Genomic DNA, 18,387 nt, shown 5'->3' on the forward strand with positions numbered 1-18,387 from the left:
GGAATAGGGTAGGACTGCTGTGAGTACTACAGTAAGGAAAGGCCTACTGTCAGAATGAGTGGGTCATCAGATTATCTTTGACATGCCAGGCAGATGTCATGTCAGCTACAGGGGGACACTGCATTACAGATATGCAGTATCTGTGTGGTCAGCAACCAGTGACTTCACGCTGTAGTTGGAGCACCTGTTTTCCTAATGGTACCAATGGTGTCTAATATTCATCATTGTCATCTGATGGTAAACAAGCTGTACAGGGAGCAGAGGTAAGTTTGCACAGCAAAAGTTTGTACATGCACAAAATAATATGTATTTTTATTTAGAGCTTAGTGAAGATTTCTTCACAGATCCAAAAAATGAGGCTCAAAAGGAGGCTTCCCTATTCATCTATGTGGAACTGGTGTAAATAGGATGAACCACTTTTAAGTGTGTCCTTTATATTATAAAGATTACAGTATAATCTTACTGCTTGTACTCCTCCTGTGTGACTCTTTTTTTTCAGATTGGATACTCACTACTCCAGTAGTGTTGTTGTACACTACAACAGGTTTGGAGATAATACAGCTATAGCAAACTCTTGACAAAGAAGTTTTTATCTAGGAGAAGGTGGGAACAGGCTGATAAATCTTGCTGTGAGCTGTAGGTAGATGAAGGACTTGCTTTGCTTTCCTTTATGAATCTAATTCAAAGCCTAATGAAATCAATATGCTTTCCTATGTTATTTTAAAGCATTTGGGAATAAACTATTTTCCTCTAGATAGGGATGGAAATTAGTTACATAGTTATGCATCTGTCTCATCATCCATAAGTTCTGCCTGTACTGTTACTTATCCCAGAAGTCCAGCTCAGCTCAAGCCATTGTTCTCAATGAATAACAATACGAACCAGCTTAAAATGAGTTTGTTGTGAAAATATGAGAGGAGAATTATAATAGCCAGAAGAGAAAGTGAAAAAGATGAGAGCTGTATGACTGCAACATCAACACTGAAATCTGTTGGGAGAATATTTTGTTATCCTATTTGCTATAGTGTTTTTGCCAAAATTTATACACAAAACCTGGCCAGATTGGATCAGTGCTTAATTACAGGCTTCTACATCTGGCAAGAATTAATTGGACAGAGTTGAAGGAACTTAGTTGCTTTATTCCACTGTCACTGGTTGAGTATGAGAGTTATTTATTCTTTCCTGTGTTTGCTAAGTTTATCCAGTTGCCTTGGATGAACTTGGAACTTCTGGCAGTTGTTGATTTTGGTCCTGAAATACTTCTACATTGATAAGAAAGCATAGTAACAGTTTTGCAATCCTAGTATAACTAGTTGTGGCCACTAAATTTTCAGAAACACAAAACTGAAAGGGAGCTGGCACCCTTTTTGAGGCCAACACAGTTAGTAAAAGCTTGTAATACACTGAAAAGCACTGGTACTCATTGACATCATGTTTATCTAGAAATTAGCTACTTCTGCAGTATGGGCATATTACCTGTCATAAGTAGGTTGCTACATTTGGTAACCAAGAAAACTGGTAATTGCTGTCTGTCTAGAAAGGAACCTCTGTTCTTTGCAACTGGACATGCTAATTTATTGGAAGGGATAAGATGTGGAGGAACACTCAGAATCCCAGCTCCCTGCCTTTTTGTAAACAAGGACAGGGATTTCTGTTATAGTCTTTTAGTTGCTGTTCTTTAAAAAGTGCAGCTTTCCGTGTTCTTTATTAGTGACTTGAATTTCATGCGCAGGCAACTGGAAGTGATTCTTATTCAGCCTGTCCAACTCTCCAACAGTGTGTTGTGGTGTTGTGGTTTTCAGGCTTTAATGAAACTTTCCAAGTGAGGAGCTGAAAACTGCTGCCTTAAGTATGGCCAGTTGTCCCTCCTCTCCTGAGGAATGACGTTGTGCAGGCAGTTACAGGCAGTTAGCAATTCTGGGGATAGAAAATATCAAGTTGCAGTAGAATATGGGTGCTTGTTTAGCACTGAAGGTGTTCTATAGGTGATAATCACACACACAAACTCAGCACCTTTTCTTAAGCACCTTCTTTTAAAGTGTAGAGCAGAGAATGTTTTTAGAAATTCAAGTTGTTATTAAAAGTCCTAATCAAGATATCAGTTGCATTATTGATATGCTCAGTGGGAGTAGGCATCTTTTTCTGGCAGCTACACAGACTTTGATTTATAGCAGTGTAAATCAGATTTGCACCTGATTCACTGTGGTGTGCACATGACAGCACACACTATTTAACACTATATCATACTGCAGTGCTAACCAGCAAGACACTGTTTGTCTGCTCTCTGCCTACCAACATTGAGTTTGCATACTAGCCGACCCACACACTGACCTCTGCACAAGCAGACACACAGTGGTACTACTTACAAGTAAGCAATGCACAGGGAGGGATTGCTTCACTACTGTCAGCTTTACCAACTATAACAGCCTATCTAAATATGGCTTGTGGTCATTGTTGTACTCAGAAGTTAATGCAAAGACACAGCATAAGAAATGGCTGGTGAAGGACTGGAAATTAATCAAGCATTAGAAAAACAATGTGAGGCAAAGTGGACATCACTATTTCTAACTTTGGATGTTCCTGTTTCCTCATGACCAAAACACCTGCTACTTTGCCCACTATTATCCTTACCCCTACTCCAATCTGTAGGAGTATCTGGGGGCCATCTCTAAAGATCCAGTGAAGTCCAAATTCTTCAAGATTCACATCTTATGCCATTCACTGGCAGGAAACACCATCATCATCATCACTACCACCACCATCCCCCTCCAAAAGTGACAAGGAAGGCTGTGATACTGACAGTAAGGGTGCATCCAGGAGAAACAGAGTTCCTGGATAATGAAGGGCTTCATGGATTTCATTCTTGGTAAGCAAAGCTCAACTCCTGTGGGACAATTTTATCTTGAAAGTAGTACGAATGTTGAATCCAGATGGTGTGATTGTGGGAAATCACCACTGCTTTTAATGGGCCATGACTTGAATTGCAAATATAGATCTATTGTAGGAGGAATGTTACCCTTCCATCTGGTGTACCCAAAACATGATAAAAAGATAACCTCATTTTCTTTCCCTTAGAAACAGTTGATTTTCCTTTCCACTTAATTTTTTTAGTTTGATGTCTCTATGTCCCTTATTGTTTTGATATTGTTTACATCTTTGCACAGCATCCAAGCGTTTCTGACTGCTTTGTTTAGATTTAGTTGCATTTCAGAGTGGGTTATTTGCAGGTTTTCCTTTAATATACTTTCTCCTTTCTGGTAATAAATTATATCTTCAAAGCAAAAAGAGTTTTCATCAAAATGTTTTCAGCATATTTCTCCCCATATCCTCTGCAAAAAATCTAGTTATCAAATTCCTTATTTCTTTCATTTGCTTCTTTTCTGGCATACAACTACTTTCCAGAATGAGATTAGATTCAGAATAGATCCCAGATGTCCATTTGACAGCAAAGATTGCCAAATTTACTTGTTTTGATATAAATGGTTTTGACTTCCTATGCAGACTTCCAATCACAAAGACATTGATACTATGGATATAAAACTAAACCTTCAGGTATTAAATTAAACCTTCAGCAAGTAAACTAAATCTCTCTAGTTTAACTTCTACAACAAATTAATACAAACAAAACTCTTGTGCAGAAAGTCAGTGTCAGAAATAGTACATTTAATGTTTTTCATCTAGGTACAGCTTGTTTTAAATAAAATTTGTGTTCCTTCACATGACTGGTTTGGCCTATAGATCCCTAGCTTACAGGGATTGATGCTTCAGGCTGCAGACAAAACACACATTTGAAAAGACATATGAAAGAACACACACGTGAAAGACTTGGAGTCCATAGGACAGCATTTCCATAATGCTCTCTTAAACTACTGCGTAACAACAAGCAGGTAAAGATCCTCCTAGGCCTTTTCTCCTGCCTCAGTTAGTCCAGCTGTGAATAACAGAGTAGTCTATAGGTCTATAGCAATAATAAATTTGATAGTGACTTTCTTTAACCAATTAAATAAATTTGCAGTGTTTCTTATTATTAGCTGTGCCTGAAGGAACACAAGAAGGTAGTGAAACAGCAAGCCAGGGTGAACTCCAAAGTCCTAAATTCTGATGTGTTAGACTGGAATGCCAAGTAACTTAGAATTATTTAGATATGCCACAATTAATTTTATGTTCTCCTTATCTCATAAAGAGTGTCAAAGGAAAAGTTATAAATGTTACTAAAATTAGACTTTTACTACTCACACTTCTTAATTTAACTCTTCTTAATTTAACACTACTTAAAAGATTCCACACAAATCTTATAGCCGAATATAGGAATATACAACAGGGAATGTGGCAGGAGGAGAAAAGGGAGGATAGAAAGTGGTTGTAAAATGGCTCATCACATCATGTGAAATGTCTGTTGGTATAAGGGATATGATAGTCCATTACTTAATATCTATCCTAGAGTAATTAAGCTTTAACAAAGGCTCTTGTGTGGATTATGTATGATTCTTTTAATGTGGTTCTATGAAGGCATCCCTGCCTTTCTTTGTTCTTGAATGCTTCTTTTACGTATATTACCATTTTAAAGACTAAACTAAATGGATGAGAAACAATCCCTAACTTTCTGTGAGAAACAATACCCTAACTTTCTATGGTGGTCTTCTGTGTTTGTCTGGACTGCTCTTACCTTAAGCAGTGTTACACCCTTCCAGTTCTTTTCCTGAGTTTGAAATCCCCTCAAATCAGTTATCCAACAGGATTCTGTATCTCCCATGTTATCTGGCAGCTATAGGTGTATATTCCTTCCACTTCTATCCCTCTGATGTTCAGTCCCTGCCGTGACCTGGTTTAACAGAATAAACCAAAGCCATCAAAAAGAATGAGATGGTTTTCTGCTGGGTTAATGAGTTAAATCAGATCACACAAGATTTTTTTTTTTTGAGCATCAGAGCCAGTTTAAGGAATGGAGTAAAACACTAGCTATGAGTCACAATCAGTGCAAGAAGCTTCTTACTTCTCTTCCTCTCATGATTATGGGCACTTTCCCATGTGGATCTACTTCAGTGACTAATTAAGTTTATTAGATAAAAAGACTTACCAAAATTTCTGTTATTGTTCTTGATGACAGTTCTTAGAGACATTTGAAAAAAGTGAATAGTGAGGAATATCACAGCTACAGTAGAATTTTTGACAGAAACGCATGCTGGAGCTGTACGTAGCCCTCAACAGCATTTTGCTGCTGTTCAGCCCTAGAAAACTATATGGCCTTAAGGATGTAAAACAGAAGCATTGTTATGGTGACCTAGAGAAAACTGTCATTTGGAAAGAAGACACATTGATATTTTTATGGGTAATATTCTTTTTATGTATATAAACATTATAATGCTGACTGCTTTATTAATGCTTTTATTGGTTCAACAGCTATACCAGTGTTTCTCAAGCTTTTTGCATTTTCTGCCAATCCTTCTTTTTAGAAGCCCCAACACTGGAAAAACAGAGCAGTGGCAATTAATGCTACTGAGAAAGCATGGATGTCCAGGTTCCCAGACTAAAAATAAACAAGCCATATTGAGTAGGAAGTGAGGTCCCTTGTCAATATGAGATGTTTGTATCCAGGTTCATTTGCTGAACAGAACAGCATAAAGAATTCAATCTTGAGCAGCTTGCTTATATGTACTCCTTCTGGCATTGTTATTATCATGTTTATTTGCAAATGTTGGGTTTTTTTTTGATTTGTAACTATGATATGCCCTCATGAATTAAAATGGCTACATTTCTGAAAAAAAAAAAAACAAAAAACCCCAAAATATCAGGAGAACATTTTCACATTTCCTTAGCATCGCTAAGGAGAGAAGTAATAAAATCAAAAATACTTGTATTTTTCATCCCAGGATGAAATTTACTAAAGGGTCATTGTCAGAATATAAGATGTAATATTTTTTAAAAACTTCTCCATTGTTGCTATTCATCATCCTACATAACTATTTAGACAATGTGAGTCTTGTTGGAGTTGACAAACACTTAAAGATCATAGATAAAAATAATATAGTCTAATGTTATGTTCCTACATTCATTAAAAATAATTTAATTTAGATATTTTTTATAATACTGAGAACCTAGCAGCTTGCAAAATGAACACAAGTTGCTGAGTCTTCTGAGCTTTTGAAAATCATGCTAAATACTGAATGCCGAGGTTGCCCTCTGCGTGTGGGGGAAAAAAAAAAGACCAGCCCCTTACATGTTAACTCTTTTTCCCACTAGTTATTGAACTCTTACCAAGCTTCCCCTGTCCTGGTGAACACTACTTGAACAACCCATAAAGGAGCTGACTGATAATACCTTCTGGTCAATCAGTCTTTTGGAACTTGATAATCATTCATTCCTGTTTTTATTCTGCTTCACAGACTCAAGGCATTGATACTCAACAGGTATCTGACCCAGTGAAAAAAGGTAAGCATTATATGTTTGGTTAATTTTTTAAATCCAAATAAGACATTTTTTCTATAATCTCAAACCTCAGTAAAGAGTATGTTTCACAAAGATAAGTACAGAGTTCTTTGGCTGGGGTTTCACTCAATCTCAGCATTTGGAAGAGTTCATTTTTCTATAACTTAAACTGTCTCCATCACATTATTACACTATTATGTATCAACTGACAACAGTCTCACTAGTGAAAAAATAAACCCAAGGCAAATTCCAGAGAGGGAAAAAAAATATTTGCTCCTACTGGCAGTAGGGTACAAGCATTTGTAATAATTTGCAGAGCAGCACTAAAACCAGCTGCAGCTAACCTTGTCCATGGCTGGCTGGTGGCACATCTGCCAGGTCAGGTCAGGCTGAGGGAGAGTCCAGGGGCCTGGGCTGCAGCAGTCACTTTGGCACTTGAGGAGATGTGGTCTTTACCTGCCATCAGTGCTGGGGCTGTGCCTGTCACACCACCCAAGGCGCTGGAGAGAACCAGGTCTGGAGAAAAAAGACACATGAGCCACCCACAGTACAGAGGGAGAGACGAAATTAAAAGGGAGTCCCTCTTTGCCAGCCTCTAAGTCTGGGCACAAATCATTATGGCTGTAATTGGCTTCTGTGCAGCAGGAGGTGCAGTTAAGTAGAGTTTAAGCACAGTTTAAGTTTGGTACAGTTGAGTATGTTGCAGTGTTATGACGGGTAAGAGCTTGCCTGCCAAAAAGGAGATTAATAAAGAATGTTTTTTAAATGTTTTTGCAGTCTTGGCACTTTCTTCCCCAGCTGCAGCTGTTTGTTCCTAGTTATTGTGGATCATACCCAAGGGGAAAAACATAACAGATCACATTCTTCTAGGCTTTCCTGGAACTGACATTGCTTAGAGGAAGTTTAACAAAAAAATAAACAAATGTCCTGGCTCTTAATATTTTTTTTTCTGTGTTTTAGATCCAGACTGGAGTATTATCCAACATAATAATATGTGGGATAACGTGAGAAAATAAAGGTCAAGACAGGTCAGGTGGCACAGACACTCCAAAACAGACAGTTACTAGTTTAGAATGGTTGGATATCTTAAAATCACAATATTGTCTCAGTGCCAGTGCATAGCTCACTGCTAGCACATTTCCTTCTAGGTTCTGGTGCTCTGGCAATGAACAATGAAGGCTGTACACTCCTATGGGTGCAAGGTCCCCGCTTATTGTCCATGTTTACTTTCCTAAGTACCCACCTACTGATAGCACCAAATGTTCTGTGTCTTGCTGAGCATGCACTTGGCTGTTGTTGGTTCACAGAGCAAAGCAGATTTAGCAAGCCAGTTAGACTGCAGCAGAGCCTGCCCCAAAGACCTTATGAAATAATACGTAATAATTTATTTGCACTACATGATTTCAAGGACTTCTGCTTTGCACCTTACAGCTTAGACTTTGCTACACGAACTTGAGAATTGTAGGGTTTCACCTGATAAAAAAGAAAAGAAATATTTTTGGTGACAGTTTTTACTTCTGTAATGGTAAAGTAACCCTCTGCTGCATCTGTGATAGTACTTCTGACTGACTCAGAGGGGGTAGTGGTATAGTAAGCATATGGTATTGGCACTTATGGCATTGTGGTTCTTTGTAGCTTGAAATACAGAAAATTACTTTTTTTTCTCATATGATTCTTAAGAAATGCTTCAGACTACAGTAGCAGGAAGTTTACCTCTAAGGATTTTCTATTCCGTGTGGTCATATTTACGTATATCTTGTCATGAATTTCTGTGGAAATGCAGTATTTTCTGGACTGACCTCTGCATCTTTTAGCTCTGAGAGTCCCACCCCCAATGCTAAAGGCATTTATGAAAAGTCATCTGTGCAACAGGAGGCAGGAAATTTGTGTACCATGATATGATCCTGTCCAAAAGAGAAAATTTTCATTCACCCAACTTTAATCTGTTCTCCAGAAGATGAGGAAAAAATGGTTAAAATGTCTTCAAGACCGCAGAGAAGACTTTCAATATCTAAATGGTTTCTCAGTTATTGTTCTAATCAAAATACAAAAAAGACTAGGGTTTGGTTCTGTGTGGAGGGTTTCTTGGTCTAGTTACATCATGGTACTGAAAGACATAAGACACGGTAGCAGTACATTAGCAGTGCTGGAAAACTCCCGTGTGTTCAGCAGAAGCTGATATGCTGTGTCAGATACCAGAACTGTTTTCATGGAGCTTCCCATGGAGCTGAAACACTAGAGGTCCTGAAGCTTGTTGACCTCTTTGTGAACAGCCCACGGAACAGAGCGTAGAAAATCTCAACCTAATGGCAAAGAATATCTCTGACCCTGCACTATCCTTCTGCAATTAATGGGGGAAAGGCTCTAGCCATAGGTTCATTGCTTCTCAAATGTATCAGCATGCCATAAAGGGATGTATGGTCTGACTCTGTGAAATGTTGGAATTAACCTTTTTAGAGTGAGGTTAATAGAATGTCACATCACCAGAGCAATAAAACCAAGTCCTATGCCTATGACTAAAGTATTTCCACATTTTAGCACTAGAATTTGTATCTTGCTGTGGTTCCCCTTTAGTAAAGAAACCAAAGCCATATACTTTTTTTAGTGTATAGTAACACTGTAATAGTTGATATGGATTTGTTCTTTCCTCTTTTTTGGCTCAAGTCATGATTGTAGCACAAAGAGTAATTCAAAAAAGGAAGAAAGAAAAATGAAGGAGAGGTTCCCCTCAAGAAACACAAGACCCAAGAAAACCAGAACAGCAAGCAAAGATGTAAATTTTGGAAAGAGAAAATCTTGCCAGCCACAAGGCTGGCAGCCAGGAGGGCCAACCATGTCCTGGGGGCCATCAGGCAAAGCATCGCCAGCTGAGGGAGGGGATTGTCCTGCTCTGCTCTGCACTGGTGCAGCCTCACCTGGAGTCCCATGTGCAGTTTTGGGTACCACAATGCAAGAAAGACAATAAACTATTAGAAAGCCTCCAAAGGAGGGCAACAAAGGTAGTGAAGGTATGAGGAGTAGCTGAAGTCACTTGGTCTATTCAGCCTGGAGAAGAGGAGACTGAAGGGAGACCTCATTGTGGTCTTCAACATTCTTATGAGGGAAGCACAGGGGCAAGTACTGATCTCTTCACTCTCATGACCAGTGACAGGACTCAGCATGAGTCGAGGAAACTGCCTGAAGCTGAGTCAGGGGAGGTTTAGGTTTGATATCAGGAAATATCATTCTTCACCCAACCAGAGTGTGGTTGGACACCGAACAGGCTCCCCATGGAAATGGTCACAGCACCAAGCTTGTCTGAGTTCAAGAAGCATTTGGATAATGGTTTCAGGCACATGGTGTGATTCTTGAGGTGTCCTGCACAGAGCCAGGAGCTGGACTTGATGATCCTGGTAGGTCCCTTTCAACTCAGCATATTCCATGATTCTATGATAGTATTTACTGCTCTGAGCAGTGCAGAGAAGGCCAGAGACAAGGAGATCTGTGAAAAGGCTAAGGCCAGGATGTATGGCCATCTGGCACGCTCATGAAGGCTGAGGTGCAGGAGATATGGAGGGGAACAGCCACCCCTTTAAGATGACAGTGGCTCCAGGGAGAAATGCCATGGCACAATGGAGCAGTCCCACCGTGGCAGTCATCCTGATTACCCCAGCAAACAGGACTCCAATGAGAATTGAGAATGTTTGTGAAGGAGATGCTTATGCCTTCTACCCATGGCAGTGAAACAGCAGCCTCCCTTGTGGTGCTGAGATCAGCTAAGGAGTAGATCACCAGACCAAAATTACACACCCTTTTCCTTCCTGAATGACAGAAAAGTGAGTGGCATGTTGACAAACTGAATTACCACCCCTCTTGGGAGCACAAACATGCCTCCTGCCAAGGGATGTTACTTCACTGGAACAGATGTCTTGCCCCAGAAGTCTCTGCTCATTCCTCAGTTTCCCAGCCAGCAGCCCAAACATTAGAGGGAGGCCATGTTCAGCCTCAAGGCTTCCTTCTTTCTACTCCTCACCACTTTCAACTCAGCAGCTACGGACTGCTGGGCTTTATTTGCTGCAAGCTTTCCACCCCAGCCCCTGATTTCTCCCAGAAGAACCCCTGTCTAAGCCATCTATGATCTGAACCACCTTGATCCAGATCCTTGTCCTTCTGCATGCTAAAGTTATTCCACATACACAGGCCACATAGGAAGGCACCTCCACACTGTCACTTGCATGCTGTCTCTATCCACTGAGTTTCTCTTAGGACTTCCTCCCATATTTCCTTTCACCTACTTTGTGCTCTTGGATGTGAGTGCCAGTATTACAGGCTCACAACATGTGTATCACATGGAGATTTCCAGACCATGCCAAAAAATTGAATTACTAGGTGGAACTCTGTGAATCTACCGGGTGGAACCTAGCTTCATGGCTAGGTGTCCCACATGTATCAACCCCCAACACACAGCTCTCCTAACAGACCTACCACAAAGACTGCTAAACGGACAAATGGTTCTGGATCTGGCCGGGAGGACTAAAGGAAAGAGAGTTTTGCCCCTTTCGTCACTCGAGGTTTCAAAGCTTTCCTGTAGCAGAAGGCACCTTACCACTTCCCCTGCACTGTGCTTGCATAGGCACGGTGTCTGCAGGCGAGGGGGAGATTGAAATTGGGTGGTGCTGGGTCTGGGAAGCAGAAGGAGAGTTCAAAGTCCAAGGGCAATGTCAGTGAATTCTGACAGTGCTGTGGTACTGGGGTCGTTGCTGGGACAGTCAGTCACCTCTACAGAAGTGTCCAAACAAAACAAACTCATCTAACCCCTGGTGGACACGCAAGCTACTACAGTAGCACGACACTCATGGTGAACTTAGCCAGGTCAGTTATTACTGCCGGTTAGCACAGCCGGGAGAAGGAGATGCAAACCTGGCCCCGGCTCTCATTGTGGTGGCTGGGCTTGGCTTGTTTTCTTCCTCATATTTGGACGAGTCATATCAAAATCGAAACAGAAAGCAAACAGCACGTGATATAACAGGGGCTGGCTGTGTCACAGCCCAGTCAGCTCAGAACCTGGCAGCACACAGACCAGCTCGGCTCCCCAGGGCACCTCAGCCCTCTCCAGTGTGCCTCAGCTCCGCACCCAGTCAGATGGGCAGCCGGTAAGCATCCTCCACCGAGTCCCCCACCTTTTTAACGCTACTGGCATTGGAGGGAACTGCCAGGAGAAGAAGTGGTGTGCAAATGTCTTGGAGGGAGCAGGTCCTTCCCCAGCTGTAGGACTCTTTAAGGGCAATTCCTCTACAGTCTGTTGCATTTGCCGCTGGCTGATTTTTGCTTGCTGGCAATCCTTAGCTTGTCAGTGGCCTGTCTTCACCTATGGTTTCTCTGCAGATAATCCTGCCTGAGGGGAGAGAGGATTCCGGGAAGCCGAGGGGCTGGGAGGGGGGGCAAGTATCGTGAAGAAAAAGTGCTAAGTCCAAAGCTGCCTTCCTTTCCCACCGCTCTCACATGGCATTTCTCCCTGCAGCAGCCAGGGAGAGGGGATGCAGGAAAGTCAAGTCTTCTGGAGGGCTCTTCGGTGAAAGAGAACATGCCCACCCCCTCGTCCTTTTGCATTCAGGCATTCTGCCAGCAGCTTGTTGGAGGAAGCGCAGCCCCAGCCTGGGAGGCTGCTCACCTCCCTACCAGCAGCAGAGGAAAGGGCTGCGCAGTCTCAACAGCACAGAAGGTGCCACATCTCCCACAAAGACATCCCAGAGAGCTCCTGAGCCATGCAATGGAGCCTCTCTGCCGGGGAGATTGAGACACAGAGCTCTCCTATGGTGAAACCCAGTGTTTCCCGCGATGCCTGTCCAGAAAGAAGGAGGCTGAATCCAGGCTGGGGCTTGCTGTGCCATGCTTTGATTCCTCTTTCTTGGACTTTTGAGGAAGAGCCACAGAATCTCCTGTCCAAAGGCATAAGCACCTCCTTAGAAGTGGCAAGGCTGCAGATGTTTGGGAAAAACCCCAGCTGTACCCTGGGTGACAGCTGGGTGACAGCTCTTTCCTGTTTGTTCCTTGCTTCTCAGCCAGGTTGCCACCAAAGGATGAGCTGCAGAGCTCACAAATGCCGTGCTTGCGGCTGCGCTGGTGGCAGGGTGCTAGGTCTCAGCCTTCACTGCCAAATGATACATCGCCTCCAGGCCAGCCATGTGCTTTCTATCCAGCTGGCACAAGGCACCCACTCCAGGCATGTTTCTGTCCCTGTCACAGTCACACCTAGGGACAGGGATTTACCTGCTGGGCTGGTTGGAGAGGCAGCAGGAAGATGAGGGGCAAAGCTGCCTGAAATTTGACAATGAACAGAGTGGCATCACTGGGAAAAGAAAATATGTCCTTATAGACATGAGCCTCAAAGCAAAAAAGAGGGCAGAGATACCATGGGGTTTCCCCAGGCCCTCATAGATGCAGAGATCACACAGCAGCCCAAGGTCTCTGAGGTGGCTGTCCTCTACCTGTGCCATATATATCCACAAACCTGCTAGGAATTTAACTCTCTGTCCCCTCTCTAGTAAATATGTGCAAGGAGGACAATTCTAATAGCTTTTATGTTTTATGGATGCTGGGGGAGTAAACATGAGATGATTGAACAAAAACCCTGTATTTCTACAAGCTTGCCTTCCTAAGGAAGTCAGTCTAAAGAAATATGACAGCAAGTATTGGTGAGTGGGCAAGGCCAGGAGCTGGCTGGGCTGTACTGGTCCCAGCTCTGAGGTCTAACAGAAATCCCTGGGGAGCTGGTCAGCTAACCAAGAGCCCCTTCCAAGTGCAGCTTGTTCTGAGGGCTGTGAGGCAGGACAGCAGGGAGAACAGTGGGTGGTGTGAGCCCTTGTGGAACAGGGAGAGGAGAAGCAGCAATGCCTGGCTGCAGGAGACCGCGTGTAAGACAAACAAATCAAGGGGCAATATCAGGGGCAAGACAAACCATGGTGAAATTACATGTGCCTGAGGTCTCATTCTGCAGCACACTGTGCCCAAGCATGAATATTTTCCTTGTTGCTTGTGTCTTCATTGTAGATTCAGAACAATGGGCAACCTCCATGTGACCTTCCAGTCTCTCCAGAAGCCTGTTGTGAAGAAGACCTCCAAGGGAAGCTACAAGAAGTGAGGGAAAAGTGATCAGGGGAAGTGGACAGGTTGGTGTCTGATGCTGTGACCCCCTTCCATGCTGTGTGTGTGCTGCTCTTAGCCATGACTGTGTGGAGAAGAAGTTTGGGACAGAGAAGCTTTATCTCTGTGCTCATTAAACAGAGGTGCCCACTTCCAAGTATCCAGGGAGAGACAGGGAGTGGGAGGGGGATGCTGAAGGGTCTCTAGTCACCAGCACTGCAGCCAGGCACTGGGTAAAAATTTAGTGGAGTCTCTCCTGCTGCTCTAAAAACTCAGAGGCTGGGTTGTACCAAATCCAAAAGCAGCTTTGGGTGATGGCCTAGAGAACATCCAGGACATCAGGATGATATACCACTAGACAATAGGCAGCAGAGGGGGGACAGCGGAACCAATGTGAACTTTTTGAAGGAAAGTGGTGAATGATTCTCAGGAGATAGTGCTTGTCAAAGGGGAGGAAAGTTATTTGCAAAGCCTCGAGCCAGAGGCTGAGCTTGAAGCCAAGATCTCCAAGCTCTTTGTCTTGCTTGTGTCTCTTTGCAGATCTGGGTGGTCTGTGCTGTGATGTCATGTGGATCTGCAGCCAGTGATACCTCTTCCTGATGCCACTTTCCTGTTTTTCAGTGTGAAGCAGAAGCCTGCAAGAGGGCACTGAGGACAGTTCACATTTCTGGGAGAGGAGCAATCTTGGGTTTGCCAAGCAGTCCAAGAGAGGAGCGCAGAGGATGGCAATCACAGGTCTGTCTCAGTAACACCCATGTCCCTGGGCCTCAGAGGAGGGTGAGTGGCTGCAGGTTGATCCGTGCCTCTCTGAGCTGGACAACAGCCTGTCTGTGTAGGGCATTGGTCCTTAGGCAACCAGGACAGAGGAGCACCATGTCTGCCAGCCTCAGTGGTGGGAGCAGAGCTGCAGGCAATCAGTCCTGGTGTGCTCCGAAATCTATGGGCATGCAAGGACCTCAGGTGCAAGTGGAGCTCAGGTGCTGGAAAAGGGTGGCATCGATGGCACTGACTGTCCCAGAGCTATAGGATGGGGCAGGGAGGCAAGGGGAGCCCTGCAGTTCAGATCCTGTCATACCTGCATTTTACTCAGTAGTCCAAAGATCACAAGGGTTGTCTTTGTCTGACCAAAACTGAAAGAAAAGCATTTTCCCAGAACAGCTCTAAACCCCCTTCTTATCAGACAGCAGTTTTGCTCCCCTCTCATCACTGCAGTTTGCTGACAAGTGCCTCTCTATTCAATATGAGATCATGGTGCAAGGGGCATGTGTGGGGCTGAGTCATACCATCCTCCCAGTGCTGGTCCACACACAGGACATCATTCAGCCACCTTTGCTGTGACAAAAAATGCACCTAATGCACCCCCTCGACCCAGTAACACATGCAGCACAGTCCTAGGCAGGACTGAGATGCTTCAGTTCTATTTGCAAGGGGAGTCCTAGACTCCAGCGACACAGGCTCAGAGCACATCTTGGGAAGGGTGCCATAACAGACAACAACTGAAGGGTCCCCCCCTTTGTGTTTTGCAACAGGCATCCCCACAGCAGGCTTTTCCATGGCACCAAGAAAGCATATAGGCACCAGGATGGGTCTGCTGCAACAGAGGTGTACAGGGTACCTGCTCTGTGTGCTGAGTCTCCTCGAGGCTGCTGGGACCCTGAGCTTGATGGTCTACGCACTGCTGTGTGAAGCTGGAAACCTGGTTGACATCCCTGACAAACGCATTGGCTTCTACAATTTCTGCCTGTGGAATGAGACAGCTGGGGAGCTGCAGTGCCTGGACTACAAGCATCTACAGGTGATGGGCATCAGCCTACCAGAAATGGCGCTAGCCAGGGTTTGTGTGTATACCTGCCTGGTCTTCAGCATCTTCTACCCCCTTTTTGTTGTAAATGTGCACTACGCAGAGCAGAGAGAGGGGTGGAAGGTGATCCTCATCATACTCTTTATCCAGATGATAATCCTGTCTGGAGGCCTGGGTATGTTTCTTTTACAAACCTCACAGTGGATTCACCCCTCTGATTTCACTGGGGGCTTCCTGGCACTGCTTGGGACTCAGGCTCTGCTACTGCTTCAGATTCTCACTGCCACTGTGTACCTCAGCTGGGTCAAGTACACACATAAGTGTCAAAGGCCTTTTACAGAGAAGGTCCTGCCCACTGAGATTTGACAGTGAAGATGCAAGAGCTAACATTAACCTGATTTAAATTAGTAATGCAAATGCAGCTTTAGTCACTGGCAAGAACTTGATCCTTAGTCCAAAGGCTCATGTCCAGCCATGCCCTGGCATATTGCTGTGTGCAGCACTCCTGTGTCAAGATGGCAGCAGACACCAACAGCCACAGTGTACCACAGAAGCTTCCCAGGAACAACAGCGTGTAACACCCCTTAGTATGGGGCACAGCATCAAAGCAACAGCACTTCTGGCCCTGACCCAAAGGGCAGTGAAGAGATCAGAACCAGTATACAGTGGACACAGTCCTCTGTCCTAAGCTAATATCTAGCTTAAGTACAGGCAAGCAGAGAAGAAAACAGGCTTCCTTTCTTGGAGTTGCCCAGAGAATCTGCTCCCTCTCCACCTCCTGGACTAACCAGGGATGCCTTCAAGGTAATTGTGACTTGAGGAGCTGTGGCTTTACGCTGCCATCACAGCAGTAGCAGCCTCAAAGGTGCACTGAAAATACTCTCTTCAGCAAGAGCACCTATACTTTACCAGCTATAGTATCTGGAGTCACTGCCTTAGTTCACTGGGGCAATGTGCCCTACATCCAACCCCAGAAGCAGCAGAGCACCTGGAGAGGCAGCCTAACAACTTGATGAACAGAGTTCCAGTGAGGAGGGTTTCCATGAGGAAGCAGAGGATTTTGGTGCAGAGTCCCAGGTTTGTCCCCACTGATATTATGGTGCTGAGCCCAGCACTCCAGCAACCTTTGAGACTCCAGAAGTGGTTCTGTGTGAGGGCAGCTCACCACAAAACCAGCTCAGGACACACTACACAAGGGTGTGCTCAGGGAGCAGGGCCAGGGCTGCCAAAAGGCTGGGGTGCAGTGCCCCAGGTAGGCCATCATAGCCAGAGCACTGAATGGAGTCTCCATGCCATGACAGTGCACAGCAGTGCTCCGTGCCATGTATGTAAGCTTGCACAAAGAAACATCTGCTTTGCCCCCGTTCCCTCTGGGGACATGAGGGTATGTTTTCTTTCCTGCTTCAGCCTTGGTGGGGATGTGGCTGGTGATGGTAGTTTGACTGATTCTTCATTTCAATAAAGGCTCTCACACCTGGCCTCATGTGGTTTGTTCATTCCCCTTTTGGATTGGGAAGAGGATACTGAGGGGTATTCATCCCTTCCCATCGCCCCATGCACACTGCCATAGGGTCAGCCCCCTCAGGACAGTCCCAGCCCTGCCAATCTGTTCTCACTCATGTCTTCCTCAGCCATGGGAGGACTGATGGAGTCTGGAGGCAAATTTAGCATCAGGTCCAATGTGGACAGCCTGCCAACCCCCACTGCAGATGTCACAGAGGGACCACAAGGACAAGGGAGCCCACAAGGCTGAACCATGACTATTGCAGCTCTGCAGAGCAAGCAAAGGCATTCCAAGTCAGTAACTCCCTGCTCCCTTCCAGTCCCAACATTGACCCACCAAAGGGACGCTCACAGAAACCAGAATGTCCTCTTTAATCTGTCCATGCTCTGAGATGCCAAACAGAAATGAACACATCCTAATTTGGAGCCAAATCCCACTGAACCCAGCACGGATTGGGTGAAGTGAGTGCCTCCTTCCTTTCCCCTCCCTGGCTTTCATGGGTATCCTACCACCTCCACAGGGCACCAACACAGCAGATACACAGCCTGCTCCAGGCCCTCCTCCCACTGTCCTCAGCACCATGGGAAGGGACACTCGCCCCACTGTCCCCCCTACTCCTGGAGAGTCACAGAGATGTTAGTTGAAAAAGATCTCCCTGACATATTTCAGAACGTCGTCTTCAGAGTTCTCCCCGCCTGTGCTCTGTGTCTCGGCACCAGCACTAGCACCAGGAGGGGATGGAAGCGCCGGACTGTGGTCGCTGCCTTCCCCCGCGTTGGCCTTGCTCCCAGGAGCCTCGTTTAGCGTTGGCTGAAGCTCTTGCTCCTCTCTGCTCCCAGACCGGGCCTTCTCTTCACTTTCCTCGCACTGTAGATTCTGACCAAAGCGAAAACAAACAAACCCGGCCGTGCGTGACTTCACCCCGGGAGCACCCCAAGGAGTAGGGGGTGCAGCCCACCATCCCGCGAGACAGCCCTCGCCAGGTCCCAGGTCCGCGGTGGAGCCTGGTTCCGCCCTGCAGCGCCCGGCAACGGCTGCGCAGCTGGGATCGAGAGGAGGGGACCGGGAAAACTGTGCTACACCCGGAAGGGCCCCCGACCCGCCGCCGGAGAGGGGCCGCCCGCAGCCCTGCCGCCCTCCCGCGCTCCCTTACGGCAAGGCCAAGTCCCGGAGGTCCCGGCTCACCTCGGCCAGGACTGCCAAGGCACCTCCACCAGCTCCGCCTCGTTCATACAATACACCGCCGCCGCCCTGGGCCCGCGCACAGGGAGCGCTCAGCGCGGGCAGCGCCCGGCTCGCCCCCCGCCCTCGCTCCCCCGCCCCGTCGGCGCTACCTGGGCGCTGCCGCCGCCCGCCGCGCCCGGCCGGGGGGACGGGGACGCCGCCGCGCCCGCTCGGCCCCGCCGCCCCCATCCAGGCCGGGAGCTGCCGCCGCCGCGCGCCCGCCGCCTCCCCCGCAAGGGAACACCCGGGAGGGGCCGGGAGCTGCGGGGGCAGCTTCCCGCCCGGCGCTCCGACCCGCTTCCTCGCTCCA

General features: G+C 45.8%; 2 protein-coding genes and 1 long non-coding RNA gene across 4 annotated transcripts; 2 read left to right on the forward strand and 1 right to left on the reverse strand.

Annotated features, from left to right (window-relative positions):
• The first annotated feature begins 204 nt into the window (after positions 1 to 204).
• Positions 205 to 8,441, forward strand: AGBL3 (ATP/GTP binding protein like 3). Its single transcript, XM_029963430.1, is given in 15 exon segments — positions 205 to 263; positions 500 to 544; positions 1,712 to 1,776; positions 2,315 to 2,348; positions 2,350 to 2,390; positions 2,393 to 2,757; positions 2,760 to 2,824; positions 2,826 to 2,867; positions 2,869 to 2,957; positions 2,960 to 3,003; positions 3,005 to 3,046; positions 3,808 to 3,873; positions 4,032 to 4,123; positions 8,241 to 8,308; positions 8,311 to 8,441. Coding segments are annotated over 15 exon segments (1,248 nt in total).
• A 3,006-nt stretch (positions 8,442 to 11,447) lies between these two features.
• Positions 11,448 to 16,827, forward strand: TMEM140 (transmembrane protein 140). Its single transcript, XM_018080907.1, has 4 exons — positions 11,448 to 11,558; positions 13,456 to 13,574; positions 14,170 to 14,283; positions 15,078 to 16,827. The coding sequence occupies exons 3-4, from the start codon at positions 14,271 to 14,273 to the stop codon at positions 15,713 to 15,715; spliced, it is 651 nt and encodes a 216-aa protein (XP_017936396.1). The 5' UTR covers positions 11,448 to 11,558; positions 13,456 to 13,574; positions 14,170 to 14,270; the 3' UTR covers positions 15,716 to 16,827.
• A 380-nt stretch (positions 16,828 to 17,207) lies between these two features.
• LOC115307841 lies at positions 17,208 to 18,200 on the reverse strand. 2 transcript variants are annotated; one of them, XR_003916211.1, is made up of 3 exons: positions 18,188 to 18,200; positions 18,039 to 18,104; positions 17,208 to 17,729 (listed from the first exon to the last, which is right to left on the reverse strand). It is a non-coding gene; the product is annotated as an uncharacterized LOC115307841 (long non-coding RNA). The 2 variants fall into 2 exon arrangements; XR_003916210.1 differs by lacking the exon at positions 18,188 to 18,200 and having other exon boundaries at positions 18,039 to 18,153.
• Positions 18,201 to 18,387: the final 187 nt, after the last annotated feature.

Source organism: Manacus vitellinus, unplaced genomic scaffold (assembly GCF_001715985.3).
Source record: "Manacus vitellinus isolate BGI_N305 unplaced genomic scaffold, ASM171598v3 scaffold_5_pilon, whole genome shotgun sequence".
NCBI classification, from domain to species: Eukaryota; Metazoa; Chordata; class Aves; order Passeriformes; family Pipridae; genus Manacus; species Manacus vitellinus.